At 52.6% G+C, this 21,488-nt stretch overlaps 2 protein-coding genes and 1 long non-coding RNA gene across 6 annotated transcripts in view; 1 reads left to right on the plus strand and 2 right to left on the minus strand.

The window, feature by feature from the left end:
* The window catches only part of LOC105494685 (uncharacterized), a 42,182-nt gene extending 26,342 nt beyond the window's left edge, over positions 1-15,840 (plus strand). Inside the window, exons 2-5 of one of the 3 annotated variants that reach the window (XR_011623335.1) lie at positions 3,734-3,809; positions 9,336-9,435; positions 9,916-10,023; positions 11,052-15,840. This is a non-coding gene — a long non-coding RNA (uncharacterized lncRNA). Of the gene's footprint in view, positions 1-3,733; positions 3,810-9,260; positions 9,436-9,915; positions 10,024-11,051 lie in introns of those variants that run through there. The other 2 variants (XR_011623332.1, XR_011623336.1) reach the window with 2 other exon arrangements.
* LOC105494682 (gap junction protein alpha 4) lies at positions 6,396-9,126 on the minus strand. Of its 2 annotated transcripts, none has more exons than XM_011763339.2 (2): positions 9,046-9,126; positions 6,396-7,917 (listed from the first exon to the last, which is right to left on the minus strand). In XM_011763339.2, exon 2 carries the CDS (start codon positions 7,898-7,900, stop codon positions 6,899-6,901), a length of 1,002 nt encoding a protein of 333 aa, XP_011761641.1. In that variant the 5' UTR covers positions 7,901-7,917; positions 9,046-9,126; the 3' UTR covers positions 6,396-6,898. The 2 variants fall into 2 exon arrangements, with proteins under 2 accessions (XP_011761641.1, XP_011761642.1); XM_011763340.3 differs by lacking the exon at positions 9,046-9,126 and adding an exon at positions 8,857-8,977.
* Positions 15,841-15,953: 113 nt separating the features above from the next.
* Positions 15,954-17,549, minus strand: LOC105494684 (gap junction protein beta 3). The gene has a single exon (XM_071096400.1). It carries the CDS (start codon positions 17,547-17,549, stop codon positions 16,737-16,739), a length of 813 nt encoding a protein of 270 aa, XP_070952501.1. The 3' UTR covers positions 15,954-16,736.
* Positions 17,550-21,488: the final 3,939 nt, after the last annotated feature.

A 21,488-nucleotide genomic window follows, 5' to 3' on the forward strand; every position in this document is an offset into this window, starting at 1 on the left:
GTAAGCCTAAAGTTACTGGAAAGGAAAAAAATCCATAAATTTGACTACATAGAAATTGAAAACATCTGCAGACAAAGGAACAAAATAATACAGAAAATTTTTTTATAACATATGCCAGATAAAGGGTTGATACCCTCTATCTATAAAGAGCTTATACAAATTGACGAGAAAATAGTAAAACCTAATAGAAAAATGGGCAAAAAGCATTCATAGAAGAAACATAAGTGCTGAAGAAGTATATGTTAAAAAGTCTAACTAGCCAGGCATGGTGGCTTATGCCTGTAATCCCAGCACTTTGGGAGGCTGGGGCAGGTGGATTGCTTGAGTCCAGGAGTTTGAGACCAGCCTAGGCTACATGGTGAAACCCCATCTCTACAAGAAAATGCAAAAATTAGCCCGCATGGTGGCACACACCTGTAATCCCAGCTACTAGGGATGCTGAGGCACAAAAATTGCTTAAGCCTGGGAGATGGAGGTTGTAGTGAGTTGAGATTGTACCACTGCACTCCAGCCTAGGAAACGGAGTGAGACTGTGCCACACACACACACATAGAAGTCTACACTCACTAGTAATCAGGCCTCACGCATTGAAAGGTGATACCATTTTTTCCCTGTTTAATAATTAATAATAAGCAAAAGAATTTAAAAATTACAATCAGGCTCGTATGTATACCTTGAAATGAGCACTTTCTTTTTTTTTTTTTTTTTTTTTGAGACGGAGTCTCGCTCTGTCGCCCAGGCTGGAGTGCGGTGGCCAGATCTCAGCTCACTGCAAGCTCCACCTCCTAGGTTTACACCATTCTCCTGCCTCAGCCTCCCGAGTAGCTGGGATTACAGGCGCCCGCCACCTGGCCCGGCTAGTTTTTTTTTTTTTGTATTTTTTAGTAGAGACGGGGTTTCACTGTGTTAGCCAGGATGGTCTCGATCTCCTGACCTCGTGATCCGCCCGTCTCGGCCTCCCAAAGTGCTGGGATTACAGGCTTGAGCCACCGCGCCCGGCCATGAAATGAGCACTTTCATACAATGCTATTGAACGAATGAGTAATTTTTTTCTGGAAAGCAGCTTTACAGTCTGTATCAAAAGCAAACCTGAACAACAAATATATCAAGCCGCTTCCTCCTTCTTCAGAGCCTTGAAAGTGCTATTCCGCCTACCTGGAATGCTCTTCCCCATCTCTTCCTAGATCATTCCTTCTCACCTTTCAGGCTCTGAAGGCCACCTCCTGCAGGCAGGCTTCCATGACCTCAGGCTAGATCAGATTCTTTTTTTTTTTTTTAAAGTGTGATCCATCAACCAGTGTTTTGGGAGCCTATTTCGGGGAGAAGGCAGAAGGACCCACTGTTCAGTAAACTTCCACTTAATTCCTCTGTTTTATTTATGGTGCTCCTACCCTCAATTATGCCTGGCATTTCTCGATTTTTTTTTTTTTTTTGAGACAGGGTCTTGCTCTGTTACCCAGGCTGGAGTGCGAGTAACTGGGAATATAGGCGTGCACCACCACGCCTGGCTAGTTTTTTTATTTTTAGTAGTGATGGGGTTTCACCATGTTGGCCAGGCTGGTCTTGAACTCCTGACCTCAAGAGATCCTCCCGCCTCCGCCTCCCTCCTAGGATTACAGGCATGAGCCACCGCACCCGTTGCATTTCTCTGTTTTATCCTCTCCAAAGAATAAACCTCCACCTCTTCACAGAGTTGGGAAGGTGTGGTCACCTAGCTGCTCAGTGCCGGGACGGAATCCCCGGGGCCTAGGTGCTTTCAATTAGCTCTCCTGTTTTCAGCTCCAGCCACATTCCCACTCAGAGGCAGTTTGTGCTTTCATTTCTTGTAATTTGTGCTTTTCTGTGTTTCTGAGTCACCCACAATGAATCACTTTCACAATCAGAAAAAAGCCCCTAAATTTTCTTTATTTAAAATTTCCTACCTTGTGACCCAGTAATTTTACTTTTGGAATATCTTTTTCTTTTAAGGAAATAGAAATTTGTAAAACATTTAGGTACAGACAGCTGCATCACAGTACAATTTATAATAGAGGAGGATTAGTTACAAACATCCTAAAAATCCAATATCAGGGTCATGGTTTAAGTAGGCACTGATAAAGCCTTTAAGTGGTATTTCCAAAAATATGTTCTTAACGACATGGGAAAAAACTTATGATTTGTCGTAAGATGAAAAAAGCATAATATAAAATTGTAGGTATATCTTTACTAAGATTTTATTTTAAAATATGCATGGAAGAAGGCTGGAGGGAATTACTTCTGAATATTAACAGTTGTTACCTCTGGATGGTGGGCTCTCATTCACTGTCTACAATTATCATGCATTATCTTTATAATTCAAAAGAAGTTAAACATATGTAAAGGAGGAGAAAATGTAAAAAATTATAATCTTAAGTTGCATTAAGAGAGGCAGAAGTTTTGGGGCAAAAGAGGCAATAATCTGGATTCAGACCAACTGGAGTGTCACGTCCAGCGTACAGGGAGGGTGGAACATGTTAAGAGGAAAGTAGGCTGGGCACGGTGGCTCACGCCTGTAATCCCAGCACTTTGGGAGGCCAAGGCGGGTGGATCACCTGAGGTCAGGAGTTCAAGACCAGCCTTGCCAACATGGTGAAACCCCATCTTTACTAAAAATACAAAAATTAGCCGGGCGTGGTGGTGCACACCTGTAATCCTAGCTACTGGGGAGGCTGAGGCACAAGAATTGCTTGAACCCAGGAGGCAGAGGTTACAGTGAGCTGAGATCATGGCACTGCACTCCAGCCTGGGCAACAGAGGGAGACTTCATCTCAAAAAAAAAAAAAAAAGAGGAAATTAAACAAATTGCAGGTTGGCCAGAGACTTCTGGAAATCAGGATTATCTGGAGGAATGGGAGGAGAGCAGGCTCAGGCTGGACCTGGTGGCTGTCTGTATGTGGCTGCAGTACTGTTTGGGAAGGACAGAACTGAGTGTCCTGTGGCTCTGGGATCAGAGCCAAGACTGGAAAGAGATTCTTAAAGGTGGAGAGAGATGTTCTGACAATGCTGTGATGGATACCTCTTCCTGCAAATGCCAATAGTCATGCTGAGGTTGGTGTGAAAAGGAAGAATCCCTAGTCAAGGAACTGGAGGTGATAGAACCATGAGGCTGGCAAGCCAGTGGCCAGTGAGCCGGCATGTTAGATTGGGAAGAAGTTTTGGCATCACTCAGCTTGACAGCCTTGTTTATGTGCAGCCTGTGATGTTCTCATGCTCCCATCGGTCATAGATAAGATGACCTTGGGTTATGCAAAATTCCCAGCGCACTCCACATAACCCCATCCCTGTCTTTCCTACTCAGGAAGGCAATGTGAATTTAAGCAACTGGAATTAATCTTATTGTAGAAACAACCTTGACTTTTTTCTGATTCGTGTAAAATAGCACATCACTCATGAGTTTTCAGATCAATGATCAGTGACAGGTTACCACGTGCAACGCTCCTCATACCTAATTGTCACATACGTGTTTCTCATCCAACTCTTTCATTTCACAATGGGGAAATTGAGGCCTAGAGAAGGGAAAGAGCCACAGTCAAGCACGTTTGAGAGGTGCGAGGTAGGAGCCAAGTCTCCTGACTCCAAACGGTGGCCCTTTCTCTAACTGAGAGTCACCAGCTATCAACTTAGATTTTGGTTGGTGGCAGCAAGGAATAGGCTGGTGAGAGGAAGAAGGAAGCAAAGGAAAAGAAAGGTGTGAACCTGCTGTGTTTCATCCTAGTGACATCACCAAGGAGATGCCTGCGTCCAACAAACCTAGCATTCTCCAGAGCCCCCTGCCTGACCGGTGCTTGGAGGTGAGGTGGGGCCCTGAGGGTGGTCGTATGCCAGATATATTGAAGTTTTAACCCCTAATACGTCAGAATGTAACCTTATGTGGAAATAAGGTCTTTTCAGAGGTAATCAAGTTAAATCAAAGTCATCAGGGTGGGTCCTAATCCAATATGAGTGATGTCCTTATAAAGAGGGGAAATTTAGACAGAGAGACAAGGGAGAACACCAGGTGAAGATGAAGGCAGAGATGGGAGTGATGTGTCTAAAAGCCAAGGAGCACCAAAGATTGCCAGCAACACCAGAACTAGGAGAGAGGCCTGGAACAGTCTCCCTCACAGCCCTTGGAAGGAACTAGCCCTTCGGATATCTTGATCTCAGACTTCTGGCCTCCAGAACTGAGAATCAGTTTCTGTTGCTTAAGCCGTGCAGTCTGTAGTACTTTAGTACAGTAGCCCTGGCAAGGGAATACAGGTGGGACGGGGCTTACAGCCACTCTTCCTGCATGGTCTTCACCATACCCCCAACCCTAAACGGTGTGATCCCAGCCCCACAACACTATCCTCACTCTTAAACCCCCAGCCCATATGTGCTTGTGTTTGTGTGGCCACTGGTCTAGGACCCAACTTGTCTTGCCAAAGGTCCAAGTTCCTGAGCCCCAGCCTGACCCCAGCTCTGACACCAAGCTCAGAGTGGGTGAGCTTTGAGGGAGGGGAAGGATGCCATCTCTGCTCACTGAAACCTTTCTTCTCCTACCTTTCCAAAGTAGGAAAGGTTGGGGATAACAGAAACACCAAATCAGGGCTCTCAGGCCCCTCTGGTAACGCTGGCTCTAACGCTGGCTTCTAACCTGCCGCCTCTGGCCTCTCACCCTGGCTGGAAGAGAATCTCTTAGACGAGGACCTCAGCTTCCAGTGGTCATGGACTTCCAGTATGTGAACAGCCTCCTTTTTGAGGCTTTCAGGATTGAGCCCAGCCTCACTCAATCAAGCAGTGGTTCAGATCCCTGAGAGGCAGAGGTCATTGCTGGAGACTAGCTGGAGAAGTCAGGGAGCGCTTCCTGGAGGAAGAACCTATGTTAGCCTGGCTGAAAGGTGTGAGCTTAATTTTACTACATGGCTACTGAGCCAGGTACAGTCACATACTTTCACTTACTTGGTTTCCTGTCAGTTGTGAGGCAGGTGATGCTACTTGCATTTTAGAGATTAGAAAACTGAGACTCAGAGAAGTGAAATGATTGACTTCAGATCACAGCATTTAAATTCAGGGACCTCTGGTGCTAAAGCTCATCTTACTCTTCTGCACTGTGGCCTTTTCCAGGGTCCAGTAGTATTTAAAAGATTTGTGGAATTTTGAAGTGTGGGGGCAGGGACACTGCATGCTGACACGGGGCAGGGTGGGAACATACTGGGTCAATCTGGGAGCCATGAGGAAGCTGGCCTGATCCATTTCAGCAGTTCAGAAGGAACAATGGGAACCACAGCTGGAAGAGGAAGAGGGTCGTCATTTATGAGGCTGAGTGTTCAGACTCGCTGGGTAAGCAGCGAGTGAGCCAGTGAGCTCTGGGTGAGGGGTACAGAGCTGGTATTTTCAACACCTATCCTGATGGGTGAGGGGCCAACTTGCCAACCTGCTGTAAAGGCATCGTGACTCTCAAGAAGAAGCATGTGGCCACATCAGATAGACCCCCTTTCCTTCTTAGCCCCAGATATCCCTGGGAAGGGAGGACAACCAGCTTGCCTCTGAGGGTCAATACCTAGTGCTCTCCCCTACCTGGGTCGCCTCCACATAGGTCAATTCTGCCAGCAGTGGGCCCATCCTCAGCCACACCTCCTGTGTCTCGATGGCTCATCAGGACCTAAGTGCCCCCTCAGCCTGTCAGTCCCTCCTCTGACTTTGCACAAGCAGTTTTCTCCTCTTGAATGCTCAGTGTTCTCTTTCCCTCCCCGGTGAACTCCTAGTCAAGACCCAGTTCAATTGTTCATTTTGTTTCTGCAGCCTTTGTGAGTCATTGGCAAGATTCAGTTTCTTCTACCTCTGTACATTGCCATTGTCCTCATTGAGGTCTGGGTGCCTGGAAAGCAGATATGAAGCAGATCCTTAAGTTGCTCCTCCTGGTGGGCAGACTAGAAAGGGCCAAGGTAGGAAAGACTAGTGACCTAAACCTCCCTTTCCAAATACCAAGGATGAGGATGAGGTGGGATGAGTGCAGGGCCCATCTGAACTGGACTGTGAAGGGCTTGGCTGGCAGGCATGCTTGAGGAGCAAACCATCCAGTAAGGAAGCATTTTGGAGGGGGCAGTGTGGCCAGGGCGATGATGGGCATGGGGGAGGCAGGGCAAGGACACTTATGCTTTGGCCACTCATTAATGGGCTGGAGCGGTGGGGATGAGAAGAAGATAGTGTCTGAGGCATTTCAAAAGGCAGAACATTTAGGAATCAGGGCTGTTGGAGGCAGAAGGTATGAGTTTGAGGGGTGAAGGTGCTGGCTGGAGTTGGGGGTTACAGAGACCAAAGAGATTATACAGGACCAAAAAGAAAAGGAAGCCTGGGCAAAATAACTCTATCCCCCAACCCCTAGCACATCGTGATAGCATCAATACACACCTAGCTTGTGATCCAGTCCTGTTTATTTTAGAAGCATGAACAGAACTAGGAAGGAGTGATGAAAACAAGGCACCAGTCCCCTAGACAGGGCCAAATCCGGCACCAGCTCTGTCTGTGCGATCCAGGCTGACCCAGCAGCCTCAGTCCGCCTTTTCCTGTGAGGGGAGGGTTTGAGGACAACCTGCACACAGGCAACTGTTCCATAGGGTGAGGTTGGGGTAAGTTGGCTCTGGGTCCCTCTGGATCAGCTGCGAAAGGCCAGAGCATCCCATGCTGACTCTGTCTGTGCTCAGGCAAAGCCACGTTCTGGAGAGGAAGCCATAGTGCCTGGTGGCACCAGGAAGGCCTCAGGTGTTCAAGAACAACTTGCAATGAGGCTCCATGGCCAGCAAGCATCTGCTTCCCCAGCCCAGTCATCTCTGCAGAGCCTTCCAGGAGGGGGCAGGGGGCATCCCAGGCAGCCAGACTTCTCAGGACCCCTCTGTTGGGTGACATAAGCCCCAGGCCTCTATACATACTGCTTCTTAGAAGCAGAGCTGCTGGGGCGACTGGGGGATTTTCGGTCATTCTGAGGGGGTGGGTCCAGGAAGAGAGGGGGCCTGGAAGAAGCCAGCCTCTCCTCCGTGGTCAGGTTGGCCCAGTTCTGCTCGCTGGATGAGAGCCCATTGTAGGTGGGGCATGGTGGGGATGAGGGGCCCTGGCCCATGGGGAGGTAGAAGAAGACCTGGTCCGTGTAAGGGTCTGAGGAGGTACCCTGGGTCGGGGGTGCGTCTTGGCCCTGCCGTGCCCTCATTCCCCGGCTGAGGCAGCGACACAGCAGGTGCACCAACTCCAGCAGGTTAAGCACCAGGGAGATGAGTCCAACCACCAACATGAAGATGATGAAGATGGTTTTCTCCGTGGGGCGAGAGACAAAGCAGTCCACGAGGTAGGGGCAGGGTGCTCGCTGGCACACAAACACGGGCTCCATGGTCCAGCCATACAGGCGCCACTGGCCATAGAGGAAGCCTGCCTCTAGCACGCTCTTGCAGAGCACGCTGGCCACATAGGTGCCCATCAGCGCTCCGCGGATGCGCAGGCGACCATCTTCCGCCACCGAGATCTTGGCCATCTGACGCTCTACGGCCGCCAGTGCCCGTTCCACCTGTGGGTCCTTGGCTGGCAGTGCCCGCAGCTCCCCCTCCTTCTGCCGTAGCCGCTCTTCTCGCCGAGACAGGTAAATGACATGGCCCAGGTAGACCAGGGTGGGCGTGCTGACGAAGAGGAACTGCAGCACCCAGTAGCGGATGTGGGAGATGGGGAAGGCCTGGTCATAGCAGACGTTGGTGCAGCCTGGCTGGGCCGTGTTACACTCGAAATCTGACTGCTCGTCACCCCACACTGACTCGCCGGCTAGGCCCAGGATGAGGATGCGGAAGATGAAGAGCACCGTCAGCCAGATCTTGCCCACCACGGTCGAGTGCTCCTGGACCTGGTCCAGCAGCTTCTCCAGGAAGCCCCAGTCACCCATGGCTCCCGGGCCTCCGTCTGCAAGGAGACAGAGCACATCAGCATGTTAGCATGGCATCCTTCTCGTTCGCCCAGCAACAAGCCTGCAGGGAGGTCTGCCATGCCCCTTCTACCTACATAGAAACCCAGGCTCAGGAAGGGGAAGGACTGGCCTGGAGGCTCCCACTCAGCAGTGCAGGCAGGACCCAAAGCAGATCTTTGGATGATGGCTGCCAACCTCTTTGTATGGTCTCATTCTGCTTTGGCTAAGGTCCCTGCCTAATCAGACATCGATATCCCTCTTGTCCCCAAGCCACTGCCCTAGGATGGACACAGACCAAGGAAATCTGGGTGGAATTGAGGCTCCTTTGCCTGTGGGAACAGAATTTGAGGAATATATCCAAGGTTGTGCAGCTGGGCTAAGCCCTTCCTCCCTTTTACCCAAGGCTGGCTACCCCCAGACAGTGGGGGCTGGTGCTGATGGTAGAGGTGTTATCTTCTGCTTCTTAGGGGGCTCAAAGCCTCCGGTTCCTGCTCCCTGCTTCATATCTTACCCAGCTGGCTTCACTCTAATCTTTGAGCCTGCAGGGGCTGGGAGGCGGGAGGGGTTTTAGGAGCTGAAGGCAGCATCATCCTTTAGCTCCACCGGTCAGCAATAATGACCACCTGCCACTTGAGGAGGGACACTTGGTCCTGTCTTCTTCGTCCACCTCCACTCCCACCCCCTTCCATCTCCAAAGCTGATGCTGGCAAATTCTAGACTCTTGAAAGGAATTGTTATTGCAGGGTGAGGCACAGGCCACAAAGTTCCCAAGAGGGAGGTGCCTCTTCCCAAGTGCAAAGCTGTTTAGAGCCAGGCTCTGGAAGTGGCCCTGGGTTCAAATCTTGGCTTTTAGAAACTGCGGCCCCTTGGATAAGGAACAACCTCTGGGCGCCTCAGTCTCCTCCATGGTAGAGTGGAAACAATAGTATTCCTACCGCCTCGGGTTGTTATAAGGATTCCATGGAAAGAGGGTGGGAGCCTGGCCAAGGCCACCTGGGTGAGCGCGGCTCTGTCGCGGCGGGCGTTCCGCAGCAACCCCCGTCCTGGCCTCGGAGGACCCAAGACTCCGCCCGGCCTCCCGCGAGCAGGTGGCACCCCCGGTCCCCTCCTAGCCCCCGACTCACCGCCTGCCTGCCGGGTGGCCCAGGTGGAGGTGGGGACGATGGCCGGAGCGACGCCCGCGGGAGCCCTGCTGGACCGCACGGGCGGCGGGGGCGCCTTAAATAGCGCAGAGGGGCGGGGTGGGGGCAGGAAACGCGACGGGGAGGGCGGCGGGGGCCGGAGAGAGGGCGGGGGCGGGGACTGGGAGGTGCAGACTCCCTAAACCCACTCCGGGGAGGTGGGCCTGTGATTTGCGGTGGGGAGGGGCAAGAGGGGCTGACCTACCCTTCCTCTCCTGTTCTCTCTCCACCAGGTATTCCAGATGGTAAACTCTCCTGTCGTTTCTTTGGCCAGGGAAGAGGAGTTCTCCCAGGCCAGGATCTCTTAGGGGATCTGGATTTGAAAGGGTTGCAGTAAGAGCTGTTGATCTGGGCAACTGGCCTGGGGTGCTGTGAGGGGTGGGGGGATGGGGACGGGGTGTGGGAACCACTCATTTGCTAGGTGGCCCTAGTGTGCCAGGATGAGGCGTTCAAGGCTAATTACGGCGCGGGAAGCTCCAATGGGGGACAGGGGTTGTAATCCACGCTTCCCGCATACGTGGTGGAGCTGGGGTCTCTACCCACACCCAGCCCACGTTCTTCCAGAATTCTCAAACATCCCCATGCCTGGGCAGGCTACACAATCGGAGGCCGTTAAGCAAGTCCCATGGACTCCTTGAGACTGGGGGTAGGGGAACCACCTGACCTTTAGCTTGGACCCATTGGTATGCCTCTAAATGGTGGCCGGGTGGTGCGGGGGACATTCATAGGAGTGAAAGGGCTATGCAGAGCCTGCTGTCATGCATTCAGGCATCACAGGTGGATGAATATCAATGAGTATCTGCTGTTCTGCAGCCGCTGCTTGGGGACCTGGGATACCATGAGGAACCAGCCAAACGTGATCTCTGGCCTCCTCCCTCACTGGCTGGTGCAGGGATTGAGCATATCAGCCCTTGGATAACGGTAAGATAATAAATGTGGAAAGTTCTCCTGGGAGGTACTGGGTGATTCCCAGGGGACTTGGTTAGGAACATTTCCTGGAGGAGAGGAAATGCTTTTCCCCCTCCATTAACCAAGTGGAGGGGAAGACCATTCTAGGTAGAGGGGCGGCATGAGTGTGGCTTGAGGGCCTGGAGCTGTGGGGTTCTGAGACTGGACACCGCCCTCAGAGTGCTGAGACTTTCTTGGTGGCTGAGCCTAAGAGTTGAGACTTTGCTGTTGACTCCTGCACCCTTAGGCAAGTTACTCAAATCCCTGTGCCTCAATTTCTTCCTCTGCAGAATGAGGATAGTGATAATACCTACTATGGGAGAGCTGGGCCCAAAGCATACAGTGTTGACAGCATACAGTGTGATCAAAGCACATAGTGTAATAGTGGTACCTAAAGTTTTTCAAGTGAGTGGTGGCTAAAAACATTGTGATACTGTAACAAAAAGGGTCTGTGGGTTGTTCTTGGACGGTGGTAGGGGCGGGCACAGCTGAGGAAAGGGAAGTTGGCAGGGGGCTGTTGAGGCCTGGGGCTGATGACACAGAAGTCCCTTTTCCTCCACAGCAAGATTTAGTCCTTGGATTCCCTGGGCCCCAGGGCTGGGTCCCTGGTCTGTCTTCGGGACCAGCAGGAGGACATCTTTGGGGACACACAGACCTGAGAACTTCAGGGCTAGCTGCCCTGGGTGATCTGGCTGAGCTGGCTTCCCCTCTAGGTCTCTCCATCAGGGCCAGGCTGAACTGAGTCTCCTGGATCTCTGAAGCTAACAACTGCCCCACTTAGTTCTGACCCTTGAGGGCATGAGAACTGAGGCCCCTGGAGGCTGGTTCTCACCACGCCCCCACTGCAGCCTCTGCTCACTCCCAAGTTTTCCTCTCTTGGGGCTGGGCCCAGCTCTCCCAAAGCCTTTCTGATTCCGTCTACTGGGAAGGAGGGAAGAACCAGTGGAGGGCCGGGAGTGACGTCAAGGCTGCCCTCACCCTGCTCTGACTCCTTCCTCAAGGGCTTTAGAGGTTTGAATAACTCGGCTCTTCCCCAGAGGATGAAGAAATTGGGAGCCACCAAGACAACAGTTACCACAACTCGGCCATTCCACCTGGAAATGTCCCTGGAACCGCACACTTCCCTGCATTCCCATTGCCCTGGTGCTGTTCAGGCTGCTGCCATCCCAGCTGGTCTCCTGGCCTCTAGCCCCACCCCTCCAGCCCAGCCTCCATACTTCCCTAGAAATCTGACCAACATCACTCTGCTGAAAAACCATCTATGGCTCCCTGTCACCTTCTGGGTAAGCCCTAGGCTCCCCAACCTCCAGTTCATGGCCACTTCTTGCCATGACCCAACCAGATCTCACTGATGGGGTTCTCTGTGCGTTCTTGCCTTTGTCCATGCTGCTCCCTCTGCATGGAGCACCCTCGCGTGCTAAATGCTGTGAATCAGGACTTTTCTCAGTTGTTGCCTTCTCCCAGAAGTCCCCTTGCGGCCCGCTCTGTGCTAGGTGTGCCTTTGTGCTCTCAGAAGCTCAGCTACTACCCATGGTGCTTTGTTTTTTTGTTATTTAAAAATTTTTAATTGTGTTAAAAAGCAACTACCATAAAATGTATCATCTTAAGGATTTTAAGTGTACAGTTCAGTAGTGTTGAGTATATTCACATTGTTGTGCAACAGATCTCCAGAACTTTGTCCTCTTGCAAAACTGAAACTCTGTCTCTGGTAAACCACTTCCCTTCCCCCCTTTCCCTATACCCTGGTGCATGGTCTACTTATGTTTATTCCCCTCCTGCATTAGACTGTGAACCCCTTGAGGGCAGGCAGCTGGGTCTTTATATCTCCACCACCTAGCAGAGCACCGGATCCATATATATATAAATTTGTTAACTCAACAAGTATTTAGTTTGGTGCAAAAGTAATTGTGGTTTTTGCTATTAAAACTAATAGTTACTGAGCACCTCCTGTGTGCTGTGGTGCTATCCTAGACAGTGGAGATAACCAGGGAACAACAACAACAAAATTCTTGTCCTCAGAGGTTTTACATTCTAGCTGGCCAGAAGACAGATAATAAAATGTAGAACATGTTAGATGGTGATGAATGCTCTGGGGGAAATGAAGTAGGGAAGAGTGAGAGTGCAGGGGTGGCAAGTTTCAATTTCTCTCTCTTTTTCTTTTTTGAGATGGAGTCTTGCTCTGTTGCCAGGCTGGAGTACAGTGGTGCGATCTTAGCTCACTGCAACCTCCACCTCCCAGGTTCAAGCGATTCTGCTGCCTCAGCCTCTCAAGTAGCTGGCACTACAGGCACATGCCACCACGCCCAGCTAATTTTTGTATTTTTAGTAGAGATGGGGTTTCACTATGTTGGCCAGGATGGTCTCGATCTCTTGACCTCGTAATCCACCCGCCTCGGCCTCCCAAAGTGCTGGGATTACAGGAGTGAGTCACTGCGGGCGGCCTCAATTTCTAGTAGAAGAGGAGAGAACGCCTCACTAAGCAGCTGACATTTGATGCAAGCCCCGAAGGCAGGGAGGGAGTCCCGTGGCTATCTGGAGGCACAGCATTTCAGACAGAGGGCACCTAGGATGCAAAGGCCCTGGGGAAGGAGGGTGCCTGGTGTTTCCTGGCTTAGGGGACAGCAGGAGGTCAGTGTGGTTGCAGCAGGTGAGCAAAGAGAGGTGAGTTTAGAAAGGCAACAGGTGAGATGCGGATGGGGTAGATCTTAAGGGCCCTTGAAGGCCTGTGTAAGATGCCTTTGGAGGTTTGAGACAGAGGAGTTACATGGCCTGACTTAGGTTTTGACAGGATCACCCCAGCTGCTGTGCTGGGAATAGACTATGGGGGTGGATGACAGACAGACATCCCCCTTCAATGTAGGACTTGCTGTCTAGCGGTGTGGAGCCTGGACAGCTGACTGCCTCCACCTATCAGCACTTCCAGGTGTGCTGCTGCTGTCTAGGTGGCCATGTTCTTCTTGGGGTGACCTCAGGCCATGACTGAGCCAGGAGGTGGTCAAGGCCTCGCCATTGCTGTCTGGTGCAGAATTGCCCGCATGGACAGTCTCTGCTTCTGAGCTCCCTGGGACACATCTTGCTGCTCAATCCTTCTTCCTCCCCTTTTCCACTTATAGGAGTCACTCCCCAGTGCACCCTCTTAACCCTTCCTCAGAGTCCACTTCCCAGAGTCAGAGGCAGGAAGCAAGAGATGGAAGCAGTCATCCCGGGGAGAGATGATGTACTGCCAGTTTGGGCTGCTATAAGACTGAGTAGTTTAAACAACAAACATTCATTTCTCACAGCTGGGGAGCACAGAAGTCCGAGATTCAGGTGCCAGCATGGTCAAGTTCTTGGTGAGGGCCATTTTCTCTTTGTATCCTCACATGGAGAAGAGAGAGAGAGAGAAATAATCTCTTTCCTATCTCTTCTTATAAGGGCACTAATCCCATTCAGGAGGGTCCATCCCATGACCTAATGACCCCTGAAGACCCCAGCTCCTAATACCATCACACTGGGGGGTAGAAATTCAGCATATGAATTTTGGGAAGACACAAACATTCAGTCCACATGGGAACTTGGACTAGGGTGAATGAATACAAAAGAATGTCCTGTTTATCTTGGGCTGCAGGGTGTCTGTGACACCTTACACAGTAGATGTAGATTTGAAGACTATATGAAATCCTAATCCCTCATATGCATGATTGGAGGGAGTTTGCAGTGAATCCTCTGGGTGGGGAAGGAGGAGGTAGAGGCACGTACCCTGAGAAGGTCAAGGGGACGTGAGGTCCACCTTGTGGTGACATGATGTGCCCTGGGACTTGGTGGTGAACAGTAGTCACCCAACACATACTGGATGAGATCAGTGAACTGCACTGCTCAGAACAACTCCAGGTCAAAGGCAGGCTGTGCAGGGCCGGAATGCTCAGAGACATGCTCACTGGCTCCTGAATTTCTGGCTCCCGGCCCTGGCTCTGATAGCCACTAAGTGTTCCTCTGGGTTAATATAGGCTTGCACCCCCTTTTGCTTTCCATTCTCATCTGGCCTTGGGTATTGGTGTTCCCTAAATTTCAGGTCATGACACAGCACCGGGAGCAGGACCGTGAGTCACCCCAGGGGTTGGTTAGAGCGGGAGATGAGCCTGTGTTCCTGTCTCAGCTCTGTGGACTGACTAGAAGCTCAGTCCTTGCTGAGTGTTAATTCTCTGCAGTAACAGCCAGTGATGTTCTCTGGTTACTCTGACCTCCAAGCCACCCTTGGCCAGGCAGCCAGAACCACCCAGGAAGATGCTGGAATGCATGTCGGCAAGTAGGTGGAGATCACCCCTCCCTGAGACCTTTGCAACCCTCCAGCCCGAGCAGAGGCTGACCTCCAGTGCATCAGGCAGAGGCTTTCCTGAGCACAGTCATACCTGGGAATTTATCAGATACATTAGTGCTGTGCTAATGTTTTACCTCCAGTGTCTCCTACCTCTACAACAATCCTCTGTGTAGGAACAACTGGGTGTCATGCTGACTGTATTCCCTGTGTCCCTCAGGTCTACTCTACACGCTGCCCTGTGCAGTGGGAGGCTGACTTGCCCTCTGACTTCTGGTTGGGTTAGGTCAGTGGGAGCCACCGGCAGGCAAGCAGATGGGAAAGTGAAGTTGGGGGATTTACTTGGTTGCTGGGATTGGATGCATCCTGTCCATTGTTACCCTGGTACTAGCCCCGGAGTATTGCAGTAGCCATACCTTTGAAAATAGTCTCTCTAGGAAACTCCTTTTAAAGTTACTTGGTTTGAATGTGCCATCTGTTTTTTGCTAGGACCCTGATTGATAAAATTCCCATTGTACTGATGGCAAGCCCTGATTGTACTGAAGGCCTGCCCAAGATGTAGCGTGGTGAAGCTGTGCTCAGGGAATGGTCAAGCTATGAATCAGTCATGGGGGTGCAGGAACAGTGTCAGCCAGCCCTGGGCCCTTTAAACTTGGCTGGCTTATTCACTCTCTGATGGACACTTGTGAGAGCACAGGTGAACCACTGGCTGTTCTGTCTCCGTGATGACCTCCCCTCTCTTTGCTGGCTGTGGCACTTGGCTCACTGGCTCCTGAATTTCTGGCTCCCGGCCCTGACTCTGATAGCCACTAAGTGTTCCTCTGGGTTAATATAGGCTTGCACCCCCTTTTGCTTTCCATTCTCATCTGGCCTTGGGTATTGGTGTTCCCTAAATTTCAGGTCATGACACAGCACCGGGAGCAGGACCGTGAGTCACCCCAGGGGTTGGTTAGAGCGGGAGATGAGCCTGTGTTCCTGTCGCTTAGCTCTGTGGGCACAGGTCCTACCTCCTTGTACAGTCCCAGCATCCTGCCAGGGCCCTGGTTCAGCGAAAATGCTCGGGGAAAATGGAATGAGCCGAATAAAATGCGGGGTGAGGCTGGGATGGCATGCTTGAGTGCAGACGACAGGCCCTGTTGAGAGTGCACATAAGGAGTGAGAGTATGAATAGCAAGGATTGTGTGTACACAGGGTGGGGATGTGTGTTGTGATGAGAGTGACTGGATGACAGAGGAGGGAGTGTGGTTTATTTATAGTGAGTGGCAGTGATTGTGTGTGTACTCAGGGCGAAGTCTAATTACGAAGGCTGGAAGCGCTATTGCAGAGGGAGCACAGCGCACTCTTGTGGCCACAACTAGAATCCCAACATATATATCAGTAGGTTCCACTCCAGCCTCCTCCTCTAATACAAACCCAGCTTCCCGCTGTCAACCTCAGCCCCAGCCTAACCCAGCTCTAGCTCCAGCCCCAGCTGCAGCCACTGCCACAGCTCCCACCCTAGCTCCACCCCCAGCCATGGAACTCTTTCCCTTTCTGAGGGTTTACCTTCCCTACCTTCAGGGTCCTGTGAGTGGGTGGGAGTGTGGGAGAACCAGGGGCAGAGCCAACCTGTAGAAAACACAGGCTTTATTGATTTCAAGGAAACTGTCTTGAGCGTGTGCTATCAGCGCATCCACCCGAGTCCCTAGGATCAGGGTCTGAAAGGCTGGCACCAGGCAGAGCACAGTTGTGGGGAGGAAGATGGGAGCACCACTGCCTGAGGCTGAGGGAGTAGGATTTGGGGGAAGAGGGCTTCCATTGAGCCAAGTGATGACCTGGAGGACCCCTGGGTGTCTCCAGAACCTCTTGTCAGACTCACTCTCAGGTCTCCAGACCCGCTGCTGCTGGGAGAAGACCTCCTCTCCACTGCAGGAATCTGGGCGGCTCCTCCGGAAGGAGTGGAGATGCCTTAGGTCCGCTGAGGCTAGCCCAGGGCGAGCATCTCTTTTTGTATGGCCTCCAGACCTCTGTGCTGCCGTCGTCTCTGCTTGGGAGCTCTTCTCACCTCTCTTACACATTGTGTCCTCAGGGAAGCCTCTCCTGATGACCCCTTCCTGGGTTAGCTAGAAGCCCTGCCAGCAGCGCCCTAAGTGGCCCCTTGCAGGCATAGATAGTTAATTCGCTTGTTTCAAAGTCTGTGTCCTTTGAGGGTTGGCACTGGGCCTGTGGGTTACCTATACCCGGGTAGACAGCCCAGTGCCCAGTGTCAAAAAATATCTGCCAAAAGGAAAGTTGCATAGCTTAGTGAACTCAAAGTGGGGTCACTCAGCCTCTGTAGGACCTCTCCACCCTGCCACACCGCCCTGCCTGTCCCATTGGCAGCCCCCATGTTGCCCTACCCCCTGCCCTGTTGTCAGATGGGGGTCAGGTTGGGTGCTGAGGCCTGCAGCTTGTTATTGCCTGGATCTGGATCCAGCTCCCCAGCCTCCACCAGCTTGTGGTGGCAGCGGCAGGTGGAAGCTCGGCTGGTGGAGGATGAGCGGCCACGGCCCCCTCGAGGCTTGTCCTTGTGCAGGCCTTGCAGGACCCTGTGGCAGATGAGGTAGCAGAGCTCGCAGATGGTGAGTACGATACAGATGGCGGAGGCGCCCACCATGAAGTAGGTGAAGATTTTCTTCTCGGTGGGTCGGGCGATGTAGCAGTCCACGATATTGGGGCAGGGGGCCACGTTGGCGCACTGCACCAGGCGCGGCATGTTGAAGCCATGCCAGAGAGTGTGCAGCAGGTAGAGGAAGAGGAACTCGATGATGAGCTTGAAGATGAGGCTGAACAGGTAGGTCCACCACAGGCCTCCGTGCTTCTTGCCTGTGTTGTCGTACAGCTTGGTGCACTGGTCCCCGTGCTTCTGGCGGTGCCGACGCTCCCGCTCCTCACGGTAGGCCACGTGCAGGATGACCAGCAGCGAGGGGCACGTGACGAAGATGAGCTGCAGGGCCCAGAGGCGGATGTTGGAGATGGGGAAGTAGTTGTCGTAGCAGACGTTGGTGCAGCCGGGCTGCTTGGTGTTGCAGTCAAAGTCCTTCTGCTCGTCCCCCCACACGCGCTCTGCAGCCACCACGTACACCAGCACCCGGAAGACGAACACCACTGACAGCCAGATGCGCCCGAATGCTGTGGAGTACTTGTTCACGCCGCTCAGTAGGGCTTGGAGTGTCTTCCAGTCCATGGCGTCTGGTGGGGGCTGTGCCTACCTGAGAGAATTAGAGGAAAAACCATCGTGTGAATGAATAGGTGACTTAATTGAGCATTTACTATGTACCAGGCAGTGTTCTGAGTTCTGACTTGTTCAATCCTCAGAACGACCCTCTGAGTTCAGAACTATTATTCCTCCCAAGCTGCAGATAGGAAACTGAGGCACAGCAAGGTTACATAACTTACCCAAAGGCAACAGAACTAGTATGCTGGAAGGAAGCAAATGTGCTTTTGCTGATAATAACAATCACCATTTGTTGAGTGTTTACTCTGAGCCAGGCACGAAGCTAAACACTTTATGAGCAGAATCTCATTTAATCTCTTAGAATGACCTCATAAGGTGGTTATTACAGTGCTCCTCACTTACAGATGAAACTGATCATTGAACGATTGCAAAACAAGTAGTACGTAGTAAGTGCCCCATAAATGCTGGCTACTCATTACTGTGAAATTTAGAGAGGTCAAGTAACTCACTTAAAATAAGAGGTGGATTCAAGGCCGGCTGTTGGGTGCCAGAGCCTGTGCTCTCCACCACCTCCTCTTCTCTTCTCCGATGGACTCCTGCCCCAGACCAGATTCTTGAAACGCTTACTTTGTGGATGCCTCACTACTATACTGTGAAGTTGCGGTTATGAGTCCCATTCTACAGAGGGGAAACTGAGGCTCAGAGAGGAGAAATAACGAGCCCAAGGTCTCATAGCTGCTGGGTGGTGAGAGGGGAGACCAGTTCAGGTGGGGGATGCATGGAGGCTTATGACTCCTTATATGGAGGCTTATATGACTCCTGGGAGGACACTGGATCCAGGGAGTATCTAGAGGCAGCTCCCTGCTCCCTGCGCTGGGCCTGGGGAAGCCCAGCCACCCCCAGCCACGCTGGTTGCCAGGGCCTTGTGGTGGAAAGATGTGCTTTGTTCAGGCCTCAATTCACATATCTTCCTCCCAGTCCTGGAGTGACTCAGAGGGTGTGAATGGGTGGGTCTGCCTGAGCATGCCTTCTTTCTGCGCTGCTGTGGGTGTGAGAGCCCCCACCTGCCTGTGTGTGGGCCTGTGTGCGTGTGACTCCCCCTGGAGCGGATTTGCACCTCTGAGCAAGTGTGATGCCTGCGAGGCCACCACCCTGCCCCAAACCACCATTACTCTGGCCTGTATTATGACCTCTTTACTAGCTTTTCACCTTCCCCCTGTGCCCCTAGAGTCCATTAAATCAGTTCATGCCACTCCCTTGTTTAAGACTCTACTAGCTTCTTGCTAGGCTTAGCAAAACCCCAGATTCGACATTTTCACCCTGCCACACTGGAATAAGAGCCTTGGGGGCTTTTTATTGATTCCTTCTGTCTGGAATGCTCTTCCTCCAGAACCTCACATGGGTAGACCTTTCTCATCACACAGGCCTCTGCTCAAACCTCATCTCTTTAGAGGCCTCTCCAGATTACCCTGGGTCTGAAGAGCCCCTGCTTCTGTCTCTCTGTTCCTGTCCCCTTTCTTTCTTTTGAGACAAGGTCTTGCTCTGTCACCCAGGCTGGAGTGCAGTGGTGCAACCTTGGCTCACTGCAACCTCTGCTTCCCAGGCTCAAGGGATCCTCCTACCTCAGCCCCCTGAGTAGCTGGGGCCACAGGTGTGCACCACCATGCCCGGCTAATTTTTCCAGCCCTCTTTGTTTTCTTTATAGCACTTAGTCACTGTCTGAAATTAAATACTTTGTCCTTTTTTTTTGGTCTTATTTATTATCTGGCTCCCCCTCTAGAATGTCAACTTGGTCTTGCTTTATATTTAGTGCCCAGTGCTTGGCACATAGTAGGCACTCAATGCTGAATGGGTAAACAAATGGATGCTGAGTTCTCAGCTAGGCAGCTTGGAGGGAGGGGACAGGAGGGTGGGCAGGATCCTGGTTGGGGGCAGCCTGGTCGGGGGATTGGGGGAAAGACTTCCCTACACTGGAGAGAGGGAGAGAGGGAGTTCCTTCTCAGCACCTGGCTCTCCTGGCTGTGTTTCCTCTGGGAATCACAGTCTGGGCAGGATGGGGCGATTGGGAAGACCTCATTCCTGGAAAGCCTCCTCTTCTCCCCTATTCTGCTCCTTCCAAACCCTGGTGGTGCGGGAAGGCAGTGGGATAGCACTGAACACCGAGTTCCACCTGGATTCAAACCTCGGCTGGGCCACTTAGTAGCTGGGCGACTTCCAAGAATTTCCTAATCTCATTGACCCTATTTACTTATCTCTAAAGGGAAATAATTCCTACTTTCCCGGGCTGTGGTGAGAATCCTGAGACTGTTCCCTCCCAGGTCTGCCACTCACGTGGTGGGAGTTCACAGGAACTGAAGTGGAGGCTGGAGCCCCGTCTGTCGGGATGGAGAGAGGAGAGGGACCCTGACGGCTGCTTCCACCTGACACCCTCCCATGGCTGCCCACCGGGGTGCAGCTCCCTCCTGGGCCCCCACCTTCCACCCTTGGGCGCTGTCTGCCCAGTCCCTCTTGACACACCCCAGGGAGGAGCCTCACAGGCAAAGAATTTCCTTCCCAAGTCTAGGCTGGGGACTGGTGGAGCCAGTTCTGGTTCCCCCAGCTGCCCTACAAAGCCAGCTCCCAGCGCAACCGTTTTTTCCCAGACCCCCAGACTGTACTGTGCCCAGCCTTGCCTCCCACCCCACAATGTCCCCTAAGGATAAAGCTCCCTTTCCTCCCCAGTTTCCCTCCATCCCAGGCAGCTTGGGAGCTTGCGGACTTGGCGAGGGGGTGTCTCGGAACCTTCCCGCAGCCGGGGCCCCTAATGGGCCCAGAATTGAGAGGTGAGAGGGCGGATTGGGAGGCACGGGAGAGGAGTCCCCGCATCCCGTCTTCGCGCCCCATCCCAGCGCACTGGCAGCCTCAAGCCCCAGCCCTGCCGCAGGGGGTCACCGGGAGCGCTCGACGCCCCTGAGGGTCCCGCCCCGCCTGGCCCCGCCCGGTCCAGCACTTACCTGCAGCGGCTTGGCCAACGCGAAGGCCTGAGCCCGCGTCCCCGGGGCCCACGGCAGAGGCGAGGGCGCCGGGGCAGGGCTCAGCAGTGGTGCACACGGACGGCGGGCACACCTCGGGCGGCGCGGAGGAGGGAGCAGGAGGGAGCCGGCTCCTAGACCGCACGCTGCCAGGTGCTCCCGGGCCAGCCTCCGGAGGGGCTGGTGGCCCGTCTGAGCCTCCGCTTCCTCAGGCGTGAAATGGGGGCATCGGTGATCGTGGGCAGGGCCATCCGAAGGCTCCAATGAGATCAGGGGCGGGAAGCACTCTGCAAACTGTTAAGTGCCGCGGCTGCAGGTCCGACCGCAATCAGGACTCGCCCACGCTAGTTTGCCGCGGGTACCCTGCCCGCTTCCGGCCCAGCCCGGTCCCCCGGTGCGACGGGCCCTCCACCTCGGCCTCCAGGGAGGTCGGTGCGCTTTGGAGAGCCGGGGTCGGGGGCAGACCTTGTACCCACAGCGGGAAGGGGCACAGTGAGTCCTGTGCCAGGAAAGACGTGCAGGAATGAGGGCGGAGTGGGGGAGGTCACCGCCTGGAGTGACTCAGAAGGGCAGACTGCAACCGGAGCTGCCTACCTGAACACCAGGGTCCCTAGTTTCTTGTTTTCATTCACGAATCGCCTGTTCATATTCAACTATATAGTCCTCTTTTTTACATTTAACCTATGGAAGTATGCTATCAACACTCTTCTGCACTTTGCTTTTTTTCATTTAGCAAAATATGACATTTATCCCATCAGTCGATATAGAGCTGCCTTGCTCTCTCATTTTAAAAACAGCTGAATAGTATATGTACTGTCATATATTTAATCAGTTCTACTCTGATAAAAATTAAGGCTGTTTCTAGTCTTTTATTTCATTCTATTACAAATGCCATTGCAATAACTAGCCCCTGCCAAAGCAGGTGGGTCTGCGGCTG

The sequence above is a fragment of the Macaca nemestrina genome, chromosome 1 (assembly GCF_043159975.1).
Source record: "Macaca nemestrina isolate mMacNem1 chromosome 1, mMacNem.hap1, whole genome shotgun sequence".
NCBI lineage: Eukaryota > Metazoa > Chordata > Mammalia > Primates > Cercopithecidae > Macaca > Macaca nemestrina.

Bases quoted from the DNA above. Each gene is read 5' to 3' on its own strand.
- LOC105494682 (XM_011763339.2), bottom strand. From the start codon at position 7,900: ATGGGTGACTGGGGCTTCCTGGAGAAGCTGCTGGACCAGGTCCAGGAG.
- LOC105494684 (XM_071096400.1), bottom strand. From the start codon at position 17,549: ATGGACTGGAAGACACTCCAAGCCCTACTGAGCGGCGTGAACAAGTAC.